General features: G+C 45.4%; 1 protein-coding gene across 1 annotated transcript in view; it reads left to right on the top strand.

Moving 5' to 3' along the window:
- KCNH2 (potassium voltage-gated channel subfamily H member 2) overlaps nt 1-22,238 on the top strand; it is a 1,055,144-nt gene that overhangs the window by 166,761 nt on the left and 866,145 nt on the right. Inside the window, exon 2 of the mRNA XM_053713258.1 lies at nt 8,156-8,386. Within this exon, the coding sequence (XP_053569233.1) occupies nt 8,156-8,386 (231 nt within the window). The remainder of the gene's footprint in view (nt 1-8,155; nt 8,387-22,238) is intronic.

Below are 22,238 nucleotides of genomic sequence, written 5' to 3'. Positions count from 1 at the left end.
CTCTCTCTCTCTCCCTACCCCCTATCTCTCTCTCCCTCCCCTCTCTCTCTCTCCCTCCCCTCTCTCTCAATCTCACACTCCCCCCACTCTCTCCTCCCTCCCCCCTTCTCTCGCGCCTCCTCTCTCTTCCCACCCCCCCCTCTCTCTCTCTCTCTCTCCCTCCCCTCTCTCTCTCTCCCTCCCCTCCCCTCTCTCTCTTCCCCCTCTCTCTCTCCCTCCCCTCTCTCTCTCTCTCCCTCCCCTCTCTCTCTCTCTCTCCCTCCCTCCTCTCTCTCCCTCCCTCTCTCTCTCCCTCCCCTCTCTCTCTCTCTCCCTCCCCTCTCTCTCTCTCTCTCTCCCCCTCCCCTCTCTCTCTCTCTCTCTCTCTCTCTCCCTCCCCTCTCTCTCTCTCTCCTCCTCTCTCTCTCTCTCTCCCTCCCCCCCTCTCTCTCTCCTCCCCTCTCTCTCTCCTCTCTCTCTCTCCCTCCCCTCTCTCTCTCCTCCCTCTCTCTCTCTCTCTCCCTCCCCTCTCTCTCTCTCTCTCTCTCTCTCCCCCCCCTCTCTCTCTCTCTCCCCCCTCTCTCTTCTCCCCTCCTCTCTCCTCCCCTCTCTCTCTCCCTCCCCTCTCTCCCCTCTCTCCCCCCTCTTAATCCTCTCTCTCCTGCCCCTCTCCTCCCCTCTCTCTCTCCCTCCCCTCTCTCTCCCTCCCTTTTCTCTCTCCCTCCCTCCCCTCTCTCTCTCCCTCCCTCCCCTCTCTCTCTCCCTCCCCTCTCTCTCTCCCTCCCCTCTCTCTCTCTCTCCCTCCCCTCTCTCTCTCCCTCCCCTCTCTCTCTCCCTCCCTCCCCTCTCTCTCTCTCCCTCCCTCCTCTCTCTCCCTCCCCCCTCTCTCTCTCTCTCTCCCCCCTCTCTCTCTCTCTCCTCCTCCCCCCCTCTCTCTCTCTCTCTCTCTCTCTCTCCTCCTCCCCCCCCTCTCTCTCTCCCCTCCTCCCCCCCCTCTCTCTCTCTCCTCCTCCCCGCCCTCTCTCCCCCCCCCTCTCTCTCTCTCTCTCTCTCCTCCTCCCCCCCCCTCTCTCTCTCCTCCTCCCCCCCCCTCTCTCTCTCCTCCTCCCCCCCTCTCTCTCTCTCTCTCTCTCTCTCCTCCTCCCCCCCTCTCTCTCTCCCCTCCTCCCCCCCTGTGCTATAGGGGGATGTACTATAGGTTCTGGGGTGTGTTTCTGTGCTATAGGGTGATGCACTATAGGTTCTGGGTGTGTTTCTTTGCTATAGGGTGATGTACTATAAGTTCTGGGGTGTGTTCCTGTGCTATAGGGGGATGTACTATAGGTTCTGGGGTGGGTTTCTGTGCTATAGGGTGATGCACTATAGGTTATGGGTGTGTTTCTTTGCTATAGGGTGATGCACTATAGGTTCTGGGTGTGTTTCTTTGCTATAGGGTGATGTACTAAAGGTTCTGGGGTGTGTTTCTGTGCTATAGAGGGATGTACTATAGGTTCTGGGGTGTGTTCCTGTGCAATAGGGTGAATTGATATAGGTTCTGGGTGTATTTATGTGCTATAGGGTGATGTACTATAGGTTCTGGGGTGTGTTTCTGTCGTATAGGGTGATGTACTATGGGTTCTGGGGTTTGTTTCTTCTGTTAAGTGTGATCAGTCCACGGGTCATCATTACTTCTGGGATATTACTCCTCCCCAACAGGAAGTGCAAGAGGATTCACCCAGCAGAGCTGCATATAGCTCCTCCCCTCTACGTCACTCCCAGTCATTCTCTTGCACCCAACGACTAGATAGGATGTGTGAGAGGACTATGGTGATTATACTTAGTTTTATATCTTCAATCAAAAGTTTGTTATTTTAAAATATCACCGGAGTGTGTTATTACCTCTCTGGCAGAGTTTGAAGAAGAATCTACCAGAGTTTTGCTATGATTTTAGCCGGAGTAGTTAAGATCATATTGCTGTTCTCGGCCATCTGAGGAGTGAGGTAAACTTCAGATCAGGGGACAGCGGGCAGATGAATCTGCATAGAGGTATGTAGCAGTTTTTATTTTCTGACAATGGAATTGATGAGAAAATCCTGCCATACCGATATAATGTCATGTATGTATACTTTACACTTCAGTATTCTGGGGAATGGTACTTCACTAGAATTACACTGTAAGAAATACATAAAGCTGTTTAATAACTAGAGATTATGTTTAACGTTTTTGCTGGAATGTAAAATCGTTTTCATTTGCTGAGGTACTGAGTGAATAAATGTTTTGGGCACTATTTTTCCACTTGGCAGTTGCTTAATCTGTTTTTCTGACAGTTTCTGTTCTCCCTCACTGCTGTGTTGTGAGGGGGAGGGGCCGTTTTTGGCGCTTTTACTATGCATCAAATATTTCAGTCAGCAACTCATTGTATTCCCTGCATGATCCGGTTCATCTCTACAGAGCTCAGGGGTCTTCAAAACTTATTTTGAGGGAGGTAATTTCTCTCAGCAGAGCTGTGAGAATTATAGTTTGACTGAGATAAAAAACGTTTTTTCTGTAATTTGTTTCCACCCTTCCCGTTGCTTCCTCGATTGATTGCCAGAATCAAACAAGAGAGAGCATCAGTGATTCTAATAGCACCTGCGTGGCCACGCAGGACTTGGTATGCAGACCTGGTGGACATGTCATCCTGTCCACCTTGGTCTCTACCTCTGAAACAGGACCTTCTGATACAGGGTCCCTTCAAACATCAAAATCTAACTTCTCTGAAGCTGACTGCTTGGAAATTGAACGCTTGATTTTATCAAGACGTGGAATTTCTGAGTCAGTTATTGATACCTTAATACAGGCTAGGAAACCTGTTACCAGAAAGATTTACCATAAGATATGGCGTAAATACCTATATTGGTGTGAATCCAAAGGTTACTCTTGGAGTAAGGTTAGGATTCCTAGGATATTGTCTTTTCTACAAGAAGGTTTAGAAAAGGGTTTATCTGCTAGTTCATTAAAGGGACAGATCTCAGCTCTGTCCATTCTGTTACACAAACGTCTGTCAGAAGTTCCTGACGTCCAGGCTTTTTGTCAGGCTTTGGCCAGAATTAAGCCTGTGTTTAAAACTGTTGCTCCACCATGGAGTTTAAACCTTGTTCTTAATGTTTTACAGGGCGTTCCGTTTGAACCACTTCATTCCATTGATATAAAGTTGTTATCTTGGAAAGTTCTATTTTTAATGGCTATTTCCTCGGCTCGAAGAGTCTCTGAATTATCAGCCTTACATTGTGATTCTCCTTATTTGATTTTTCATTCGGATAAGGTAGTCCTGCGTACTAAACCTGGGTTCTTACCTAAGGTAGTTACTAACAGGAATATCAATCAAGAGATTGTTGTTCCTTCTTTATGCCCAAATCCTTCTTCAAAGAAGGAACGTCTACTGCACAACCTGGATGTAGTCCGTGCTCTAAAATTTTACTTACAGGCAACTAAGGAATTTCGACAAACGTCTTCTCTGTTTGTCATTTACTCTGGGCAGAGGAGAGGTCAAAAAGCTTCCGCTACCTCTCTTTCTTTTTGGCTTCGTAGCATAATTCGTTTAGCTTATGAGACTGCTGGACAGCAGCCTCCTGAAAGAATTACAGCTCATTCTACTAGAGCTGTGGCTTCCACTTGGGCCTTCAAGAATGAGGCCTCTGTTGAACAGATTTGCAAGGCTGCAACTTGGTCTTCGCTTCATACTTTTTCCAAATTTTACAAATTTGACACTTTTGCTTCATCGGAGGCTATTTTTGGGAGAAAGGTTCTTCAGGCAGTGGTTCCTTCTGTATAAAGAGCCTGCCTATCCCTCCCGTCATCCGTGTACTTTTGCTTTGGTATTGGTATCCCAGAAGTAATGATGACCCGTGGACTGATCACACTTAACAGAAGAAAACATAATTTATGCTTACCTGATAAATTCCTTTCTTCTGTAGTGTGATCAGTCCACGGCCTGCCCTGTTTTTAAGGCAGGTAAATATTTTTTAATTTATACTCCAGTCACCACTTCACCCTTGGCTTTTCCTTTCTCGTTGGTCCTTGGTCGAATGACTGGGAGTGACGTAGAGGGGAGGAGCTATATGCAGCTCTGCTGGGTGAATCCTCTTGCACTTCCTGTTGGGGAGGAGTAATATCCCAGAAGTAATGATGACCCGTGGACTGATCACACTACAGAAGAAAGGAATTTATCAGGTAAGCATAAATTATGTTTTCTGTGCTATAGGTTCTGGGGTGTGTTTCTGTGCTATAGGGTGATGTACTATGGGTTCTGGGGTGTGTTTCTGTGCTATAGGTTGATTGGCTATAGGTTCTGGGTGTATTTATGTGCTATAGGGTGATGTACTATAGGTTCTGGGGTGTGTTTCTGTGCTATAGGGTGATGTACTATGGTTTCTGGGGTGTGTTTCTGTGCTATAGGGGGTGTACAATAGGTTCTGGGGTGTGTTTCTGTGCTATAGGGTGATGTACTATAGGTTCTGGGGTTTGTTTCTGTGCTATAGGGTGATGCACTATAGGTACTGGGTGTGTTTCTGTGCTATAGGGGGTGTACTTTAGGTTCTGGGGTGTGTTTCTGTGCTATAGGGTGATGTACTATAGGTGCTGTGGTGTGTTTATGTGCTATAGGGGGATGTACAATAGGGTCTGGAGTATCTTTTTGTTCTATAGAGGGTGTACTATAGGTTCTGGGTGTGTTTCTGTGCTATAGGGTGATGCACTATAGGTTCTGGGTGTGTTTCTGTGCTATAGGGTGATGCACTATAGGTTCTGGGTGTGTTTCTGTGCTATAAGGTGATGGGCTATAGGTTGTGGGTGTGTTTCTGTGCTATAGGGTGATGTACTATAGGTTCTGGGGTGTGTTTCTGTGCTATAGGGTGATGTACTATATATAGGTTCTGTGGTGTGTTTCTGTGCTATAGGGGGATGTACAATAGGGTCTGGGGTATCTTTTTGTTCTATAGAGGGTGTACTATAGGTTATGGGTGTGTTTCTGTGCTATAGGGTGATGCACTATAGGTTCTGGGTGTGTTTCTGTGCTATAAGGTGATGTTCTATGGGTTCTGGGGTGTGTTCCTGTGCTATAGGGTGATGTACTATGGGTTCTGGGGTGTGTTTCTGTGCTATAGGTTGATTGGCTATAGGTTGTGGGTGTGTTTCTGTGCTATAGGGTGATGTACTATGGGTTCTGGGGTGTGTTCCTGTGCTATAGGGTGATGTACTATGGGTTCTGGGGTGTGTTTCTGTGCTATAGGTTGATTGGCTATAGGTTCTGGGTGTATTTATGTGCTATAGGGTGATGTACTATAGGTTCTGGGGTGTGTTTCTGTGCTATAGGGTGATGTACTATGGGTTCTGGGGTGTGTTTCTGTGCTATAGGGTGATGTACTATGGGTTCTGGGGTGTGTTTCTGTGCTATAGGGTGATGTACTATGGGTTCTGGGGTGTGTTTCTGTGCTATAGGGTGATGTACTATGGGTTCTGGGGTGTGTTTCTGTGCTATAGGGTGATGTACTATGGGTTCTGGGGTGTGTTTCTGTGCTATAGTTTGATTGGCTATAGGTTCTGGGTGTATTTATGTGCTATAGGGTGATGTACTATAGGTTCTGGGGTGTGTTTCTGTGCTATAGGGTGATGTACTATGGTTTCTGGGGTGTGTTTCTGTGCTAAAGGGGGTGTACAATAGGTTCTGGGGTGTGTTTCTGTGCTATAGGGTGATGTACTATAGGTTCTGGGGTTTGTTTCTGTGCTATAGGGTGATGCACTATAGGGGGTGTACTATAGGTTCTGGGTGTGTTTCTGTGCTATAGGGTGATGTACTATAGGTTCTGGGGTGTGTTTCTGTGCTATAGGGGGATGTACAATAGGGTCTGGGGTATCTTTTTGTTCTATAGAGGGTGTACTATAGGTTCTGGGTGTGTTTCTGTGCTATAGGGTGATGCACTATAGGTTCTGGGTGTGTTTCTGTGCTATAAGGTGATGGGCTATAGGTTCTGGGTGTGTTTCTGTGCTATAGGGGATGCACTATAGGGTCTGGGGTGTGTTTCTGTGCTATAGGATGATGGGCCATAGGTTCTGGGTGTGTTTCTGTGCTATTCGGTGATGGGCTATAGGTTCTGGGTGTGTTTCTGTGCTATAGGGGGATGCACTATAGGGTCTGGGGGGTGTTTCTGTGCTATAGGTTGATTGGATATAGGTTCTGGGTGTGTTTCTGTGCTATAGGGTGATGGGCTATAGGTTCTGGGTATGTTTCTGTGCTATAGGGTGATGTACTATAGGTTCTGGGTGTCTTCCTGTGCTATAGGATGATGTAATATAAGGTCTGGGGTATGTTTCCACACTATAGGGGGATGTACTATAGATTCTGGGTGTGTTTCTGTGCTATAGGGTGATGGGCTATAGGTTTTGGGTGTATTTCTATGCTAGAAGGTGATGGGCTATAGGTTCTGGGTGTGTTTCTGTGCTAGAGGGTGATGGGCTATAGGTTCTGGGTGTGTTTCTGTGCTATAGGGTGATGGGCTATAGGTTCTGTGTGTGTTTCTGTGCTATAGGGTGATGGGCTATAGGTTCTGGGTGTGTTTCTGTGCTATAGGGTGATGGGCTATAGGTTCTGGGTGTGTTTCTGTGCTATAGGGTGATGGGCTATAGGTTCTGGGTGTGTTTCTGTGCTATAGGGTGATGGGCTATAGGTTCTGGGTGTGTTTCTGTGCTATAGGGTGATGGGCTATAGGTTCTGGGTGTGTTTCTGTGCTATAGGGGGATGCACTATAGGGTCTGGGGGGTGTTTCTGTGCTATAGGTTGATTGGATATAGGTTCTGGGTGTGTTTCTGTGCTATAGGGTGATGGGCTATAGGTTCTGGGTATGTTTCTGTGCTATAGGGTGATGTACTATAGGTTCTGGGTGTCTTCCTGTGCTATAGGATGATGTAATATAAGGTCTGGGGTATGTTTCCACACTATAGGGGGATGTACTATAGATTCTGGGTGTGTTTCTGTGCTATAGGGTGATGGGCTATAGGTTTTGGGTGTATTTCTATGCTAGAAGGTGATGGGCTATAGGTTCTGGGTGTGTTTCTGTGCTAGAGGGTGATGGGCTATAGGTTCTGGGTGTGTTTCTGTGCTATAGGGTGATGGGCTATAGGTTCTGTGTGTGTTTCTGTGCTATAGGGTGATGGGCTATAGGTTCTGGGTGTGTTTCTGTGCTATAGGGTGATGGGCTATAGGTTCTGGGTGTGTTTCTGTGCTATAGGGTGATGGGCTATAGGTTCTGGGTGTGTTTCTGTGCTATAGGGTGATGGGCTATAGGTTCTGGGTGTGTTTCTGTGCTATAGGGTGATGGGCTATAGGTTCTGGGTGTGTTTCTGTGCTAAAGGGTGATGTACTATAGGTTCTGGGTGTGTTTCTGTGCTATAGGGTGATGGGCTATAGGTTCTGGGTGTGTTTCTGTGCTATAGGGTGATGGGCTATAGGTTCTGGGTGTGTTTCTGTGCTATAGGGTGATGGGCTATAGGTTCTGGGTGTGTTTCTGTGCTATAGGGTGATGGGCTATAGGTTCTGGGTGTGTCTCTGTGCTATAGGGTGATGGGCTATAGGTTCTGGGTGTGTTTCTGTGCTATAGGGCGATGGGCTATAGGTTCTGGGTGTGTCTCTGTGCTATAGGGTGATGGGCTATAGGTTCTGGGTGTGTTTCTGTGCTATAGGGTGATGGGCTATAGGTTCTGGGTGTGTTTCTGTGCTATAGGGTGATGGGCTATAGGTTCTGGGTGTGTTTCTGTGCTATAGGGCGATGGGCTATAGGTTCTGGGTGTGTCTCTGTGCTATAGGGTGATGGGCTATAGGTTCTGGGTGTGTTTCTGTGCTATAGGGTGATGGGCTATAGGTTCTGGGTGTTTCTGGGTGTGTTTCTGTGCTATAGGGTGATGGGCCATAGGTTCTGGGTGTGTTTCTGTGCTATAGGGTGATGGGCTATAGGTTCTGGGTGTGTTTCTGTGCTATAGGCACACACACCAGAGCTATAGTCTCATCAGTGCTTATGTTGTTTTGACATTTGGGCTCATTTGCAGTCACCATACATTGTCATTTTATTAAATTAGAAAATCTTTAGCTTATTCTGTTACTGTTGTATTTACAGACCAAAGCTGCCTATTATTGTACTCATCATCACTATATTTGTCTCCATAGGTCGCAAGTTTATCATTGCTAACGCCCGTGTGGAGAACTGCGCTGTGATTTACTGTAACGATGGATTTTGTGCCATGTGTGGGTACACACGTGCTGAGGTCATGCAGAGACCCTGTACTTGTGACTTCCTGTATGGGCCGCGTACAACTTCTAGCTCCATGTCTCAGATTGCTCAGGCCCTGGTGGGATCCGAGGAGCGTAAGGTGGAGATCGCCTTCTACCGTAAGGACGGTAAGCTGCGCTTATACATCAGTGAGCTGTGACTGAATTGTTTGTGTGTTATCATGTGCAATAGTTTATGTTCTGGTTTAAAGGGATGGTGAAGTTGAAATGATTTATTTATAAAAAAGAAATGATCAGAAAAAAATATGTTGAGATTTCTCTCATTTTCAAGTCCTGGGATATTCCAGCGATACATATTGTGCAAATAGTTACATTGTTAAATCTCTCAAAAACTGAGCACCTTATTTTTACCCCTTCTTCCAAAATCCCTATCCCCCAACTTTCTCTAACGGTTAATAATATCATCCCCCCAACCCCGCATGCCAGATGTCTTGGGGTCACACTTTACTCCCCACATCCAGTCTTTCTCCAATTCTTTCTGCCTCCACCTTTAAAAACATCTCCAAAATTTGCCACTTCCTCACACAAGAGACAACTAAGACTTTAATCCACTCTCTAATCATTTCCCGCCTTGACTATTGCAACTCCATCCTCACTGGCCTCCCTAGCTGCCGTCTATCTACCTTACAATCCATAAGAAATGCCTCTGCCAGGCTGATCTTCCTTACACGTCGCTCCTCATCTGCTGCACCTCTCGGCCAGTCCCTTTACTGTCTTCCTCTAACCCCCAGAATAAAACATAAAATCCTGACTCTAACTTTTAAAGCTCTCAATAACACTGCTCCCCGCTTTGTCTCAATCCTTGTCTCCAGATACTCGCCCTCCCGTCCCCTTCGCTCTGCTCAAGATCTCCTTCTCTACTCGTCTCTTGTAACCTCCTCACATTCCCATCTACAGGACTTCTCCAGACTGGCCCCTATCTTGTGGAACTCTCCCGATTTTCTAACTTTCAAGCGCTCCTTAAAGACTGTACAGTTCAGGGATGCATATAATATACACTGTACTGTTTAGGGATGTATATAATATACACTGTACTGTTCAGGGATGTATATAATATACACTGTACTGTTCAGGGATGTATATAATATACACTGTACTGTTCAGGGATGCATATAATATACACTGTACTGTTCAGGGATGTATATAATATACACTGTACTGTTCAGGGATGTATATAATATACACTGTACTGTTCAGGGATGTATATAATATACACTGTACTGTTCAGGGATGTATATAATATACACTGTACTGTTCAGGGATGCATATAATATACACTGTACTGTTCAGGGATGCATATAATATACACTGTACTGTTCAGGGATGTATATAATATACACTGTACTGTTCAGGGATGTATGTAATATACACTGTACTGTTTAGGGATATATATAATATACACTGTACTGTTCAGGGATGTATATAATATACACTGTACTGTTTAGGGATCATATAATATACACTGTACTGTTTAGGGATCATATAATATACACTGTACTGTTCAGGGATGTATATAATATATACTGTACTGTTTAGGGATCATATAATATACACTGTACTGTTCAGGGATGTATATAATATACACTGTACTGTTTAGGGATGCATATAATATACACTGTACTGTTTAGGGATCATATAATACAGGGAGTGCAGAATTATTAGGCAAGTTGTATTTTTGAGGATTAATTTTATTATTGAACAACAACCATGTTCTCAATGAACCCAAAAAACTCATTAATATCAAAGCTGAATAGTTTTGGAAGTAGTTTTTAGTTTGTTTTTAGTTATAGCTATTTTAGGGGGATATCTGTGTGTGCAGGTGACTATTACTGTGCATAATTATTAGGCAACTTAACAAAAAACAAATATATACCCATTTCAATTATTTATTTTTACCAGTGAAACCAATATAACATCTCAACCATCACAAATATACATTTCTGACATTCAAATACAAAACAAAAACAAATCAGTGACCAATATAGCCACCTTTCTTTGCAAGGACACTCAAAAGCCTGCCATCCATGGATTCTGTCAGTGTTTTGATCTGTTCACCATCAACATTGCGTGCAGCAGCAACCACAGCCTCCCAGACACTGTTCAGAGAGGTGTACTGTTTTCCCTCCTTGTAAATCTCACATTTGATGATGGACCACAGGTTCTCAATGGGGTTCAGATCAGGTGAACAAGGAGGCCATGTCATTAGATTTTCTTCTTTTATACCCTTTCTTGCCAGCCACGCTGTGGAGTACTTGGACGCGTGTGATGGAGCATTGTCCTGCATGAAAATCATGTTTTTCTTGAAGGATGCAGACTTCTTCCTGTACCACTGCTTGAAGAAGGTGTCTTCCAGAAACTGGCAGTAGGACTGGGAGTTGAGCTTGACTCCATCCTCAACCCGAAAAGGCCCCACAAGCTCATCTTTGATGATACCAGCCCAAACCAGTACTCCACCTCCACCTTGCTGGCGTCTGAGTCGGACTGGAGCTCTCTGCCCTTTACCAATCCAGCCACGGGCCCATCCACCTGGCCCATCAAGACTCACTCTCATTTCATCAGTCCATAAAACCTTAGAAAAATCAGTCTTGAGATATTTCTTGGCCCAGTCTTGACGTTTCAGCTTGTGTGTCTTGTTCAGTGGTGGTCGTCTTTCAGCCTTTCTTACCTTGGCCATGTCTCTGAGTATTGCACACCTTGTGCTTTTGGGCACTCCAGTGATGTTGCAGCTCTGAAATATGGCCAAACTGGTGGCAAGTGGCATCTTGGCAGCTGCACGCTTGACTTTTCTCAGTTCATGGGCAGTTATTTTGCGCCTTGGTTTTTCCACACGCTTCTTGTGACCCTGTTGACTATTTTGAATGAAACGCTTGATTGTTCGATGATCACGCTTCAGAAGCTTTGCAATTTTAAGAGTGCTGCATCCCTCTGCAAGATATCTCACTATTTTTGACTTTTCTGAGCCTGTCAAGTCCTTCTTTTGACCCATTTTGCCAAAGGAAAGGAAGTTGCCTAATAATTATGCACACCTGATATAGGGTGTTGATGTCATTAGACCACACCCCTTCTCATTACAGAGATGCACATCACCTAATATGCTTAATTGGTAGTAGGCTTTCGAGCCTATACAGCTTGGAGTAAGACAACATGCATAAAGAGGATGATGTGGTCAAAATACTCATTTGCCTAATAATTCTGCACTCCCTGTATACACTGTACTGTTCAGGGATGTATATAATATATACTGTACTGTTTAGGGATCATATAATATACACTGTACTGTTCAGGGATGTATATAATATATACTGTACTGTTTAGGGATCATATAATATACACTGTACTGTTCAGGGATGTATATAATATACACTGTACTGTTTAGGGATGTATATAATATACACTGTACTGTTTAGGGATGCATATAATATACACTGTACTGTTTAGGGATCATATAATATACACTGTACTGTTCAGGGATGTATATAATATACACTGTACTGTTTAGGGATGTATATAATATACACTGTACTGTTTAGGGATGCATATAATATACACTGTACTGTTTAGGGATCATATAATATACACTGTACTGTTCAGGGATGTATATAATATACACTGTACTGTTTAGGGATCATATAATATACACTGTACTGTTTAGGGATCATATAATATACACTGTACTGTTCAGGGATGTATATAATATATACTGTACTGTTTAGGGATCATATAATATACACTGTACTGTTCAGGGATGTATATAATATACACTGTACTGTTCAGGGATGCATGATGAGTTTTGTAATCACATTGCAGGAGACATTGGCATAACGAGTTATAGAGTTGTACGTTTACTGAGATCTAGCTGAGGCGCAGACGCAAACACAATATCCCTGTAATCAATTGCTGGGATCAGCATTTGTTGTACAATATGTTCCCTAACCTCAAGATTTGTTTCTAAAAGGGCTCCAATTTTAGGGTACAGTTTGGACAATAGTTTGTCAATATGAGGTGCAAATGACAGGTTAGGATAAAGCCATATACCGAGAAACTCACAGGAGTTGACAGGGAGCAGCCTACAGTTTGTTAATGTGATTGTGTTTAACTCTGCGGTATTTCATTTCTGTAAATTTTAATTTGTCCCAAAAACCATAATTACTGTTTTGTCAGTGTTTAGGAACAGTTTATTTTTACAGATCCATCTTTCGACCTCTAAAACAAATCCTGTAACACAGCCTCAAGTTGTGATATGTTTGGTTCTGATGCACATATATACGGGCTGATTTAAGAAGCTACGAATGCAGATGATTCTGCGCGAGCCTTCTGGCTTGCCGGAAACAAAAGGTAAGAAGCAGGAGTCATAAGACCGCAGTTTCTTAACTCGTCCGCCACCTCTGAGATAGATGCGATCGGGATGATTCATACCCCCTGCTAGCGGCCAATCCATAAGGTATTGTTACTTTATAAACCGCTCAATTATTATTCGTAGATTGTTCATTCCGTATTCTATAAGTAGTTCCATAATTCAGCGATTTATAAAGGAGCAATACCTTATGTTTTATTATATGTTTTGTTTTTCAGCATCAATGTAAATAAAATTATTAACAGTTTGTTTAGGCACAAAGGTGTATCAATAATGACTTGTAGCCTTAATGCAAATTGATTACACAAGCCCACCTGTGATGTAATTGGGGAAGAACCAATAGGATTTACCAAATCTTTTAAAAAGCATGTGTTTTCTTGTAAACATTATGTCAGCTATGAGTATGGCATGTAGCGAAACGCGTAAGCCGTTACTTGACCAATTTGGGCTTTGCTGAATGCTATTTTATTGCAATTCGCTTTTAACATAATGGAATAAAAGTCAAGTTTTATTGCTCCTCCCATATCTTTCTTCTTACAATGGGAAGGGCAGTAACCGGTGCACTAAGCTTTAGGAGTATAGAGGGTAAGTGGTTGGGGTCAGACAATATGAGGGCAGTAACCGATGCACTAAGCTTTAGGATTATAGAGGGTAAGTGGTTGGGGTCAGACAATTTGAGGGGTAGTACCCGGTGCACTCAGCTTTAGGAGTATAGAGGGTAAGTGGTTGGGGTCAGGCAATTTGAGGGCAGTAACCAATGCTCTAAGCTTTAGGATTATAGAGGGTAAGTGGTTGGGGTCAGACAATTTGAGGGGTAGTAACCGATGCACTAAGCTTTAGGATTATAGAGGGTAAGTGGTTGGGGTCAGACAATTTGAGGGGTAGTAACCGGTGCACTAAGCTTTAGGAGTATAGAGGGTAAGTGGTCGGAGTCAGACAATTTGAGGGGCAGTAACCGGTGCACTAAGCTTTAGGAGTATAGAGGGTAAGTGGTCGGGGTCAGACAATTTGAGGGGCAGTAACCGGTGCACTGAGCTTTAGGAGTATAGAGGGTAAGTGGTCGGGGTCAGACAATTTGAGGGGTAGTAACCGGTGCACTAAGCTTTAGGAGTATAGAGGGTAAGTGGTTGGGGTCAGACAATTTGAGGGTCAGTAACCGGTGCACTAAGCTTTAGGAGTATAGAGGGTAAGTGGTTGGAGTCAGACAATTTGAGGGGCAGTAACCGGTGCACTAAGGTCTAGGAGTATAGAGGGTAAGTGGTTGGGGTCAGACAATTTGAGGGTCAGTAACCGGAGCACTAAGCTTTAGGAGTATAGAGGGTAAGTGGTTGGGGTCAGACAACTTGAGGGCAGTAACCGATGCACTAAGCTTTAGGATTATAGAGGGTAAGTGGTTGGGGTCAGACAATTTGAGGGGTAGTAACCGATGCACTAAGCTTTAGGATTATAGAGGGTAAGTGGTTGGGGTCAGACAATTTGAGGGTCAGTAACCGGTGCACTAAGCTTTAGGAGTATAGAGGGTAAGTGGTTGGAGTCAGACAATTTGAGGGGCAGTAACCGGTGCACTAAGCTTTAGGAGTATAGAGGGTAAGTGGTTGGGGTCAGACAATTTGAGGGTCAGTAACCGATGCACTAAGCTTTAGGAGAATAGAGGGTAAGTGGTTGGGGTCAGATAATTTGAGGGTCAGTAACCGATGCACTAAGCTTTAGGAGTATAGAGGGTAAGTGGTTGGGGTCAGATAATTTGAGGGTCAGTAACCGGTCCACTAAGCTTTAGGAGTATAGAGGGTAAGTGGTTGGGGTCAGGCAATTTGAGGGCAGTAACCAATGCTCTAAGCTTTAGGATTATAGAGGGTAAGTGGTTGGGGTCAGACAATTTGAGGGGTAGTAACCGATGCACTAAACTTTAGGATTATAGAGGGTAAGTGGTTGGGGTCAGACAATTTGAGGGGTAGTAACCGGTGCACTAAGCTTTAGGAGTATAGAGGGTAAGTGGTCAGAGTCAGACAATTTGAGGGGCAGTAACCGGTGCACTAAGCTTTAGGAGTATAGAGGGTAAGTGGTTGGGGTCAGACAATTTGAGGGTCAGTAACCGGTGCACTGAGCTTTAGGAGTATAGAGGGTAAGTGGTTGGGGTCAGACAATTTGAGGGGTAGTAACCGGTGCACTAAGCTTTAGGAGTATAGAGGGTAAGTGGTTGGGGTCAGACAATTTGAGGGGTAGTAACCGATGCACTAAGCTTTAGGATTATAGAGGGTAAGTGGTTGGGGTCAGACAATTTGAGGGTCAGTAACCGGTGCACTAAGCTTTAGGAGTATAGAGGGTAAGTGGTTGGAGTCAGACAATTTGAGGGGCAGTAACCGGTGCACTAAGCTTTTGGAGTATAGAGGGTAAGTGGTTGGGGTCAGACAATTTGAGGGTCAGTAACCGATGCACTAAGCTTTAGGAGAACAGAGGGTAAGTGGTTGGGGTCAGATAATTTGAGGGTCAGTAACCGATGCACTAAGCTTTAGGAGTATAGAGGGTAAGTGGTTGGGGTCAGACAATTTGAGGGTCAGTAACCGGTGCACTAAGCTTTAGGAGTATAGAGGGTAAGTGGTTGGGGTCAGACGATGGGAAGGGCAGTAACCGATGCACTAAGCTTTAGGAGTTTAGAGGGTAAGTGGTTGGGGTCAGACAATTTGAGGGTCAGTAACCGGTGCACTAAGCTTTAGGAGTATAGAGGGTAAGTGGTTGGAGTCAGACAATTTGAGGGGCAGTAACCGGTGCACTAAACTTTAGGAGTATAGAAGGTAAGTGGTGGGAGTCAGACAATTTGAGGGGCAGTAACCGGTGCACTGAGCTTTAGGAGTATAGAGGGTAAGTGGTTCGGGTCAGACAATTTGAGGGTCAGTAACCGGAGCACTAAGCTTTAGGAGTATAGAGGGTAAGTGGTTGGGGTCAGACAATTTGAGGGGTAGTAACCGGTGCACTAAGCTTTAGGAGTATAGAGGGTAAGTGGTTGGGGTCAGACAATTTGAGGGGTAGTAACCGGTGCACTAAGCTTTAGGAGTATAGAGGGTAAGTGGTCGGGGTCAGACAATTTGAGGGGTAGTAACCGATGCACTAAACTTTAGGATTATAGAGGGTAAGTGGTTGGGGTCAGACAATTTGAGGGTCAGTAACCGGTGCACTAAGCTTTAGGAGTATAGAGGGTAAGTGGTTGGAGTCAGACAATTTGAGGGGCAGTAACCGGTGCACTAAGCTTTAGGAGTATAGAGGGTAAGTGGTTGGGGTCAGACAATTTGAGGGTCAGTAACCGATGCACTAAGCTTTAGGAGTATAGAGGGTAAGTGGTTGGGGTCAGATAATTTGAGGGTCAGTAACCGATGCACTAAGCTTTAGGAGTATAGAGGGTAAGTGGTTGGGGTCAGACAATTTGAGGGTCAGTAACCGATGCACTAAGCTTTAGGAGTATAGAGGGTAAGTGGTTGGGGTCAGATAATTTGAGGGTCAGTAACCGATGCACTAAGCTTTAGGAGTATAGAGGGTAAGTGGTTGGGGTCAGACGATGGGAAGGGCAGTAACCAATGCACTAAGCTTTAGGAGTTTAGAGGGTAAGTGGTTGGGGTCAGACAATTTGAGGGTCAGTAACCGGTGCACTAAGCTTTAGGAGTATAGAGGGTAAGTGGTTGGAGTCAGACAATTTGAGGGGCAGTAACCGGTGCACTAAACTTTAGGAGTATAGAGGGTAAGTGGTGGGAGTCAGACAATTTGAGGGGCAGTAACCGGTGCACTAAGCTTTAGGAGTATAGAGGGTAAGTGGTCGGAGTCAGACAATTTGAGGGGTAGTAACCGGTGCACTAAGCTTTAGGAGTATAGAGGGTAAGTGGTCGGGGTCAGACAATTTGAGGGGCAGTAACCGGTGCACTAAGCTTTAGGAGTATAGAGGGTAAGTGGTCGGAGTCAGACAATTTGAGGGGTAGTAACCGGTGCACTAAGCTTTAGGAGTATAGAGGGTAAGTGGTCGGGGTCAGACAATTTGAGGGGCAGTAACCGGTGCACTAAGCTTTAGGAGTATAGAGGGTAAGTGGTGGGAGTCAGACAATTTGAGGGGCAGTAACCGATGCACTGAGCTTTAGGAGTATAGAGGGTAAGTGGTTGGAGTCAGACAATTTGAGGGGCAGTAACCAGTGCACTCAGCTTTAGGAGTATAGAGGGTAAGTGGTTGGGGTCAGACAATTTTGAGGGTCAGTAACCGGTGCACTAAGCTTTAGGAGTATAGAGGGTAAGTGGTCGGAGTCAGACAATTTGAGGGGCAGTAACCGGTGCACTAAGCTTTAGGAGTATAGAGGGTTAGTGGTTGGAGTCATACAATTTGAGGGGTAGTAACCGGTGCACTAAGCTTTAGGAGTATAGAGGGTAAGTGGTCGGGGTCAGACAATTTGAGGGTCAGTAACCGGTGCACTAAGCTTTAGGAGTATAGAGGTTAAGTGGTCGGAGTCAGACAATTTGAGGGTCAGTAACCGGTGCACTAAGCTTTAGGAGTATAGAGGGTAAGTGGTCGGAGTCAGACAATTTGAGGGGCAGTAACCGGTGCACTAAGCTTTAGGAGTAAAGAGGGTAAGTGGTCGGAGTCATACAATTTGAGGGACAGTAACCGGTGCACTAAGCTTTAGGAGTATAGAGGGTAAGTGGTTGGGGTCAGACAATTTGAGGGGCAGTAACCGATGCACTAAGCTTTAGGAGTATAGAGGGTAAGTGGTTGGAGTCAGACAATTTGAGGGGTAGTAACCGGTGCACTGAGCTTTAGGAGTATAGAGGGTAAGTGGTTGGGGTCAGACAATTTGAGGGGCAGTAACCGGTGCACTGAGCTTTAGGAGTATAGAGGGTAAGTGGTTGGGGTCAGAAAATTTGAGGGGCAGTAACCGGTGCACTAAGCTTTAGGAGTATAGAGGGTAAGTCTTTGGGGGTCAGACAATTTGAGGGGTAGTAACCGGTGCACTAAGCTTTAGGAGTATAGAGGGTAAGTGGTTGGGGTCAGACAATTTGAGTAGTAGTAACCGGTGCACTAAGCTTTAGGAGTATAGAGGGTAAGTGGTTGGGGTCAGACAATTTGAGGGGCAGTAACCGGTGCACTAAGCTTTAGGATTATAGAGGGTAAGTGGTTGGGGTCAGACAATTTGAGGGTCAGTAAACGATGCACTGAGCTTTAGGAGTATAGAGGGTAAGTGGTTGGGGTCAGACAATTTGAGGGTCAGTAACCGGTGCACTAAGCTTTAGGAGTATAGAGGGTAAGTGGTTGGGGTCAGACAATTTGAGGGGCAGTAACCGGTGCACTAAGGTCTAGGAGTATAGAGGGTAAGTGGTTGGGGTCAGACAATTTGAGGGTCAGTAACCGGTGCACTAAGCTTTAGGAGTATAGAGGGTAAGTGGTTGGGGTCAGACAATTTGAGGGGCAGTAACCGGAGCACTAAGCTTTAGGAGTATAGAGGGTAAGTGGTTGGGGTCAGACAATTTGAGGGCAGTAACCGATGCACTAAGCTTTAGGATTATAGAGGGTAAGTGGTTGGGGTCAGACAATTTGAGGGGTAGTAACCGATGCACTAAGCTTTAGGATTATAGAGGGTAAGTGGTTGGGGTCAGACAATTTGAGGGGTAGTAACCGATGCACTAAGCTTTAGGATTATAGAGGGTAAGTGGTTGGGGTCAGACAATTTGAGGGGTAGTAACCGGTGCACTAAGCTTTAGGAGTATAGAGGGTAAGTGGTCGGAGTCAGACAATTTGAGGGGCAGTAACCGGTGCACTAAGCTTTAGGAGTATAGAGGGTAAGTGGTCGGGGTCAGACAATTTGAGGGGCAGTAACCGGTGCACTGAGCTTTAGGAGTATAGAGGGTAAGTGGTCGGGGTCAGACAATTTGAGGGGTAGTAACCGGTGCACTAAGCTTTAGGAGTATAGAGGGTAAGTGGTTGGGGTCAGACAATTTGAGGGTCAGTAACCGGTGCACTAAGCTTTAGGAGTATAGAGGGTAAGTGGTTGGAGTCAGACAATTTGAGGGGCAGTAACCGGTGCACTAAGGTCTAGGAGTATAGAGGGTAAGTGGTTGGGGTCAGACAATTTGAGGGTCAGTAACCGGTGCACTAAGCTTTAGGAGTATAGAGGGTAAGTGGTCGGAGTCAGACAATTTGAGGGGCAGTAACCGGTGCACTAAGGTCTAGGAGTATAGAGGGTAAGTGGTTGGGGTCAGACAATTTTGAGGGTCAGTAACCGGTGCACTAAGCTTTAGGAGTATAGAGGGTAAGTGGTCGGAGTCAGACAATTTGAGGGGCAGTAACCGGTGCACTAAGCTTTAGGAGTATAGAGGGTAAGTGGTTGGAGTCATACAATTTGAGGGGTAGTAATCGGTGCACTAAGCTTTAGGAGTATAGAGGGTAAGTGGTCGGGGTCAGACAATTTGAGGGACAGTAACCGGTGCACTAAGCTTTAGGAGTATAGAGGGTAAGTGGTTGGAGTCAGACAATTTGAGGGTCAGTAACCGATGCACTAAGCTTTAGGAGTATAGAGGGTAAGTGGTTGGAGTCAGACAATTTGAGGGGCAGTAACCGATGCACTGAGCTTTAGGAGTATAGAGGGTAAATGGTTGGGGTCAGACAATTTAAGGGTCAGTAACCGGTGCACTAAGCTTTAGGAGTATAGAGGGTAAGTGGTTGGAGTCAGACAATTTGAGGGTCAGTAACTGGTGCACTAAGCTTTAGGAGTATAGAGGGTTAGTGGTTGGGGTCAGACAATTTAAGGGTCAGTAACCGGTGCACTAAGCTTTAGGAGTATAGAGGGTAAGTGGTTGGGGTCAGACAATTTGAGGGGCAGTAACCGATGCACTGAGCTTTAGGAGTATAGAGGGTAAGTGGTTGGGGTCAGACAATTTGAGGGACAGTAACCGGTGCACTAAGCTTTAGGAGTATAGAGGGTAAGTGGTTGGAGTCAGACAATTTGAGGGGTAGTAACCGGTGCACTAAGCTTTAGGAGTATAGAGGGTAAGTGGTTGGGGTCAGACAATTTGAGGGGCAGTAACCGATGCACTGAGCTTTAGGAGTATAGAGGGTAAGTGGTTGGGGTCAGACAATTTGAGGGGCAGTAACCGATGCACTGAGCTTTAGGAGTATAGAGGGTAAGTGGTCGGGGTCAGACAATTTGAGGGGCAGTAACCGATGCACTGAGCTTTAGGAGTATAGAGGGTAAGTGGTTGGGGTCAGACAATTTGAGGGTCAGTAACCGGTGCACTAAGCTTTAGGAGTATAGAGGGTAAGTGGTTGGAGTCAGACAATTTGAGGGGCAGTAACCGATGCACTGAGCTTTAGGAGTATAGAGGGTAAGTGGTTTGGGTCAGACAATTTGAGGGCCAGTAACCGGTGCACTAAGCTTTAGGAGTATAGAGGGTAAGTGGTTGGAGTCAGACAATTTGAGGGTCAGTAACAGGTGCACTAAGCTTTAGGAGTATAGAGGGTAAGTGGTTGGAGTCAGACAATTTGCGGGTCAGTAACCGATGCACTGAGCTTTAGGAGTATAGAGGGTAAGTGGTTGGGGTCAGACAATTTGAGGGGCAGTAACCGATGCACTGAGCTTTAGGAGTATAGAGGGTAAGTGGTCGGGGTCAGACAATTTAAGGGTCAGTAACTGGTGCACTAAGCTTTAGGAGTATAGAGGGTAAGTGGTTGGGGTCAGACAATTTGAGGGTCAGTAACCGGTGCACTAAGCTTTAGGAGTATAGAGGGTAAGTGGTTGGAGTCAGACAATTTGAGGGGCAGTAACCGGTGCACTAAGCTTTAGGAGTATAGAGGGTAAGTGGTTGGAGTCAGACAATTTGAGGGGCAGTAACCGGTGCACTAAGCTTTAGGAGTATAGAGGGTAAGTGGTTGGGGTCAGACAATTTGAGGGGCAGTAACCGGTGCACTAAGCTTTAGGAGTATAGAGGGTAAGTGGTTGTGGTCAGACAATTTAAGGGTCAGTAACCGGTGCACTAAGCTTTAGGAGTATAGAGGGTAAGTGGTTGGAGTCAGACAATTTTAGGGTCAGTAACCGATGCACTAAGCTTTAGGAGTATAGAGGGTAAGTGGTTGGGGTCAGACAATTTGAGGGGTAGTAACCGGTGCACTAAGCTTTAGGAGTATAGAGGGTAAGTGGTTGGAGTCAGACAATTTGAGGGTCAGTAACCGGTGCACTAAGCTTTAGGAGTATAGAGGGTAAGTGGTTGGGGTCAGACAATTTGAGGGTCAGTAACCGGTGCACTAAGCTTTAGGAGTATAGAGGGTAAGTGGTTGGGGTCAGACAATTTGAGGGACAGTAACCGGTGCACTAAGGTTTAGGAGTATAGAGGGTAAGTGGTTGGGGTCAGACAATTTGAGGGTCAGTAACCGGTGCACTAAGCTTTAGGAGTATAGAGGGTAAGTGGTTGGGGTCAGACAATTTGAGGGGCAGTAACCGGTGCACTAAGCTTTAGGAGTATAGAGGGTAAGTGGTTGGGGTCAGACAATATGAGGGGTAGTAACCGGTGCACTAAGCTTTAGGAGTATAGAGGGTAAGTGGTTGGGGTCAGACAATTTGAGGGGCAGTAACCGGTGCACTGAGCTTTAGGAGTATAGAGGGTAAGTGGTTGGGGTCAGAAAATTTGAGGGGCAGTAACTGGTGCACTAAGCTTTAGGAGTATAGAGGGTAAGTGGTTGGAGTCAGACAATTTGAGGGGCAGTAACCGGTGCACTAAGCTTTAGGAGTATAGAGGGTAAGTGGTTGGAGTCAGACAATTTGAGGGGCAGTAACCGGTGCACTAAGCTTTAGGAGTATAGAGGGTAAGTGGTTGGGGTCAGACAATATGAGGGGTAGTAACCGGTGCACTAAGCTTTAGGAGTATAGAGGGTAAGTGGTCGGAGTCAGACAATTTGAGGGGCAGTAACCGATGCACTGAGCTTTAGGAGTATAGAGGGTAAGTGGTTGGAGTCAGACAATTTGAGGGTCAGTAACCGATGCACTAAGCTTTAGGAGTATAGAGGGTAAGTGGTTGGAGTCAGACAATTTGAGGGGCAGTAACCGATGCACTGAGCTTTAGGAGTATAGAGGGTAAATGGTTGGGGTCAGACAATTTAAGGGTCAGTAACCGGTGCACTAAGCTTTAGGAGTATAGAGGGTAAGTGGTTGGAGTCAGACAATTTGAGGGTCAGTAACTGGTGCACTAAGCTTTAGGAGTATAGAGGGTTAGTGGTTGGGGTCAGACAATTTAAGGGTCAGTAACCGGTGCACTAAGCTTTAGGAGTATAGAGGGTAAGTGGTTGGGGTCAGACAATTTGAGGGGCAGTAACCGATGCACTGAGCTTTAGGAGTATAGAGGGTAAGTGGTTTGGGTCAGACAATTTGAGGGCCAGTAACCGGTGCACTAAGCTTTAGGAGTATAGAGGGTAAGTGGTTGGAGTCAGACAATTTGAGGGTCAGTAACAGGTGCACTAAGCTTTAGGAGTATAGAGGGTAAGTGGTTGGAGTCAGACAATTTGCGGGTCAGTAACCGATGCACTGAGCTTTAGGAGTATAGAGGGTAAGTGGTTGGGGTCAGACAATTTGAGGGGCAGTAACCGATGCA

The sequence above is a fragment of the Bombina bombina genome, chromosome 5 (assembly GCF_027579735.1).
Source record: "Bombina bombina isolate aBomBom1 chromosome 5, aBomBom1.pri, whole genome shotgun sequence".
Classification (NCBI taxonomy): Eukaryota; Metazoa; Chordata; class Amphibia; order Anura; family Bombinatoridae; genus Bombina; species Bombina bombina.
This window is presented reverse-complemented; position numbering and strand designations above follow the sequence as displayed.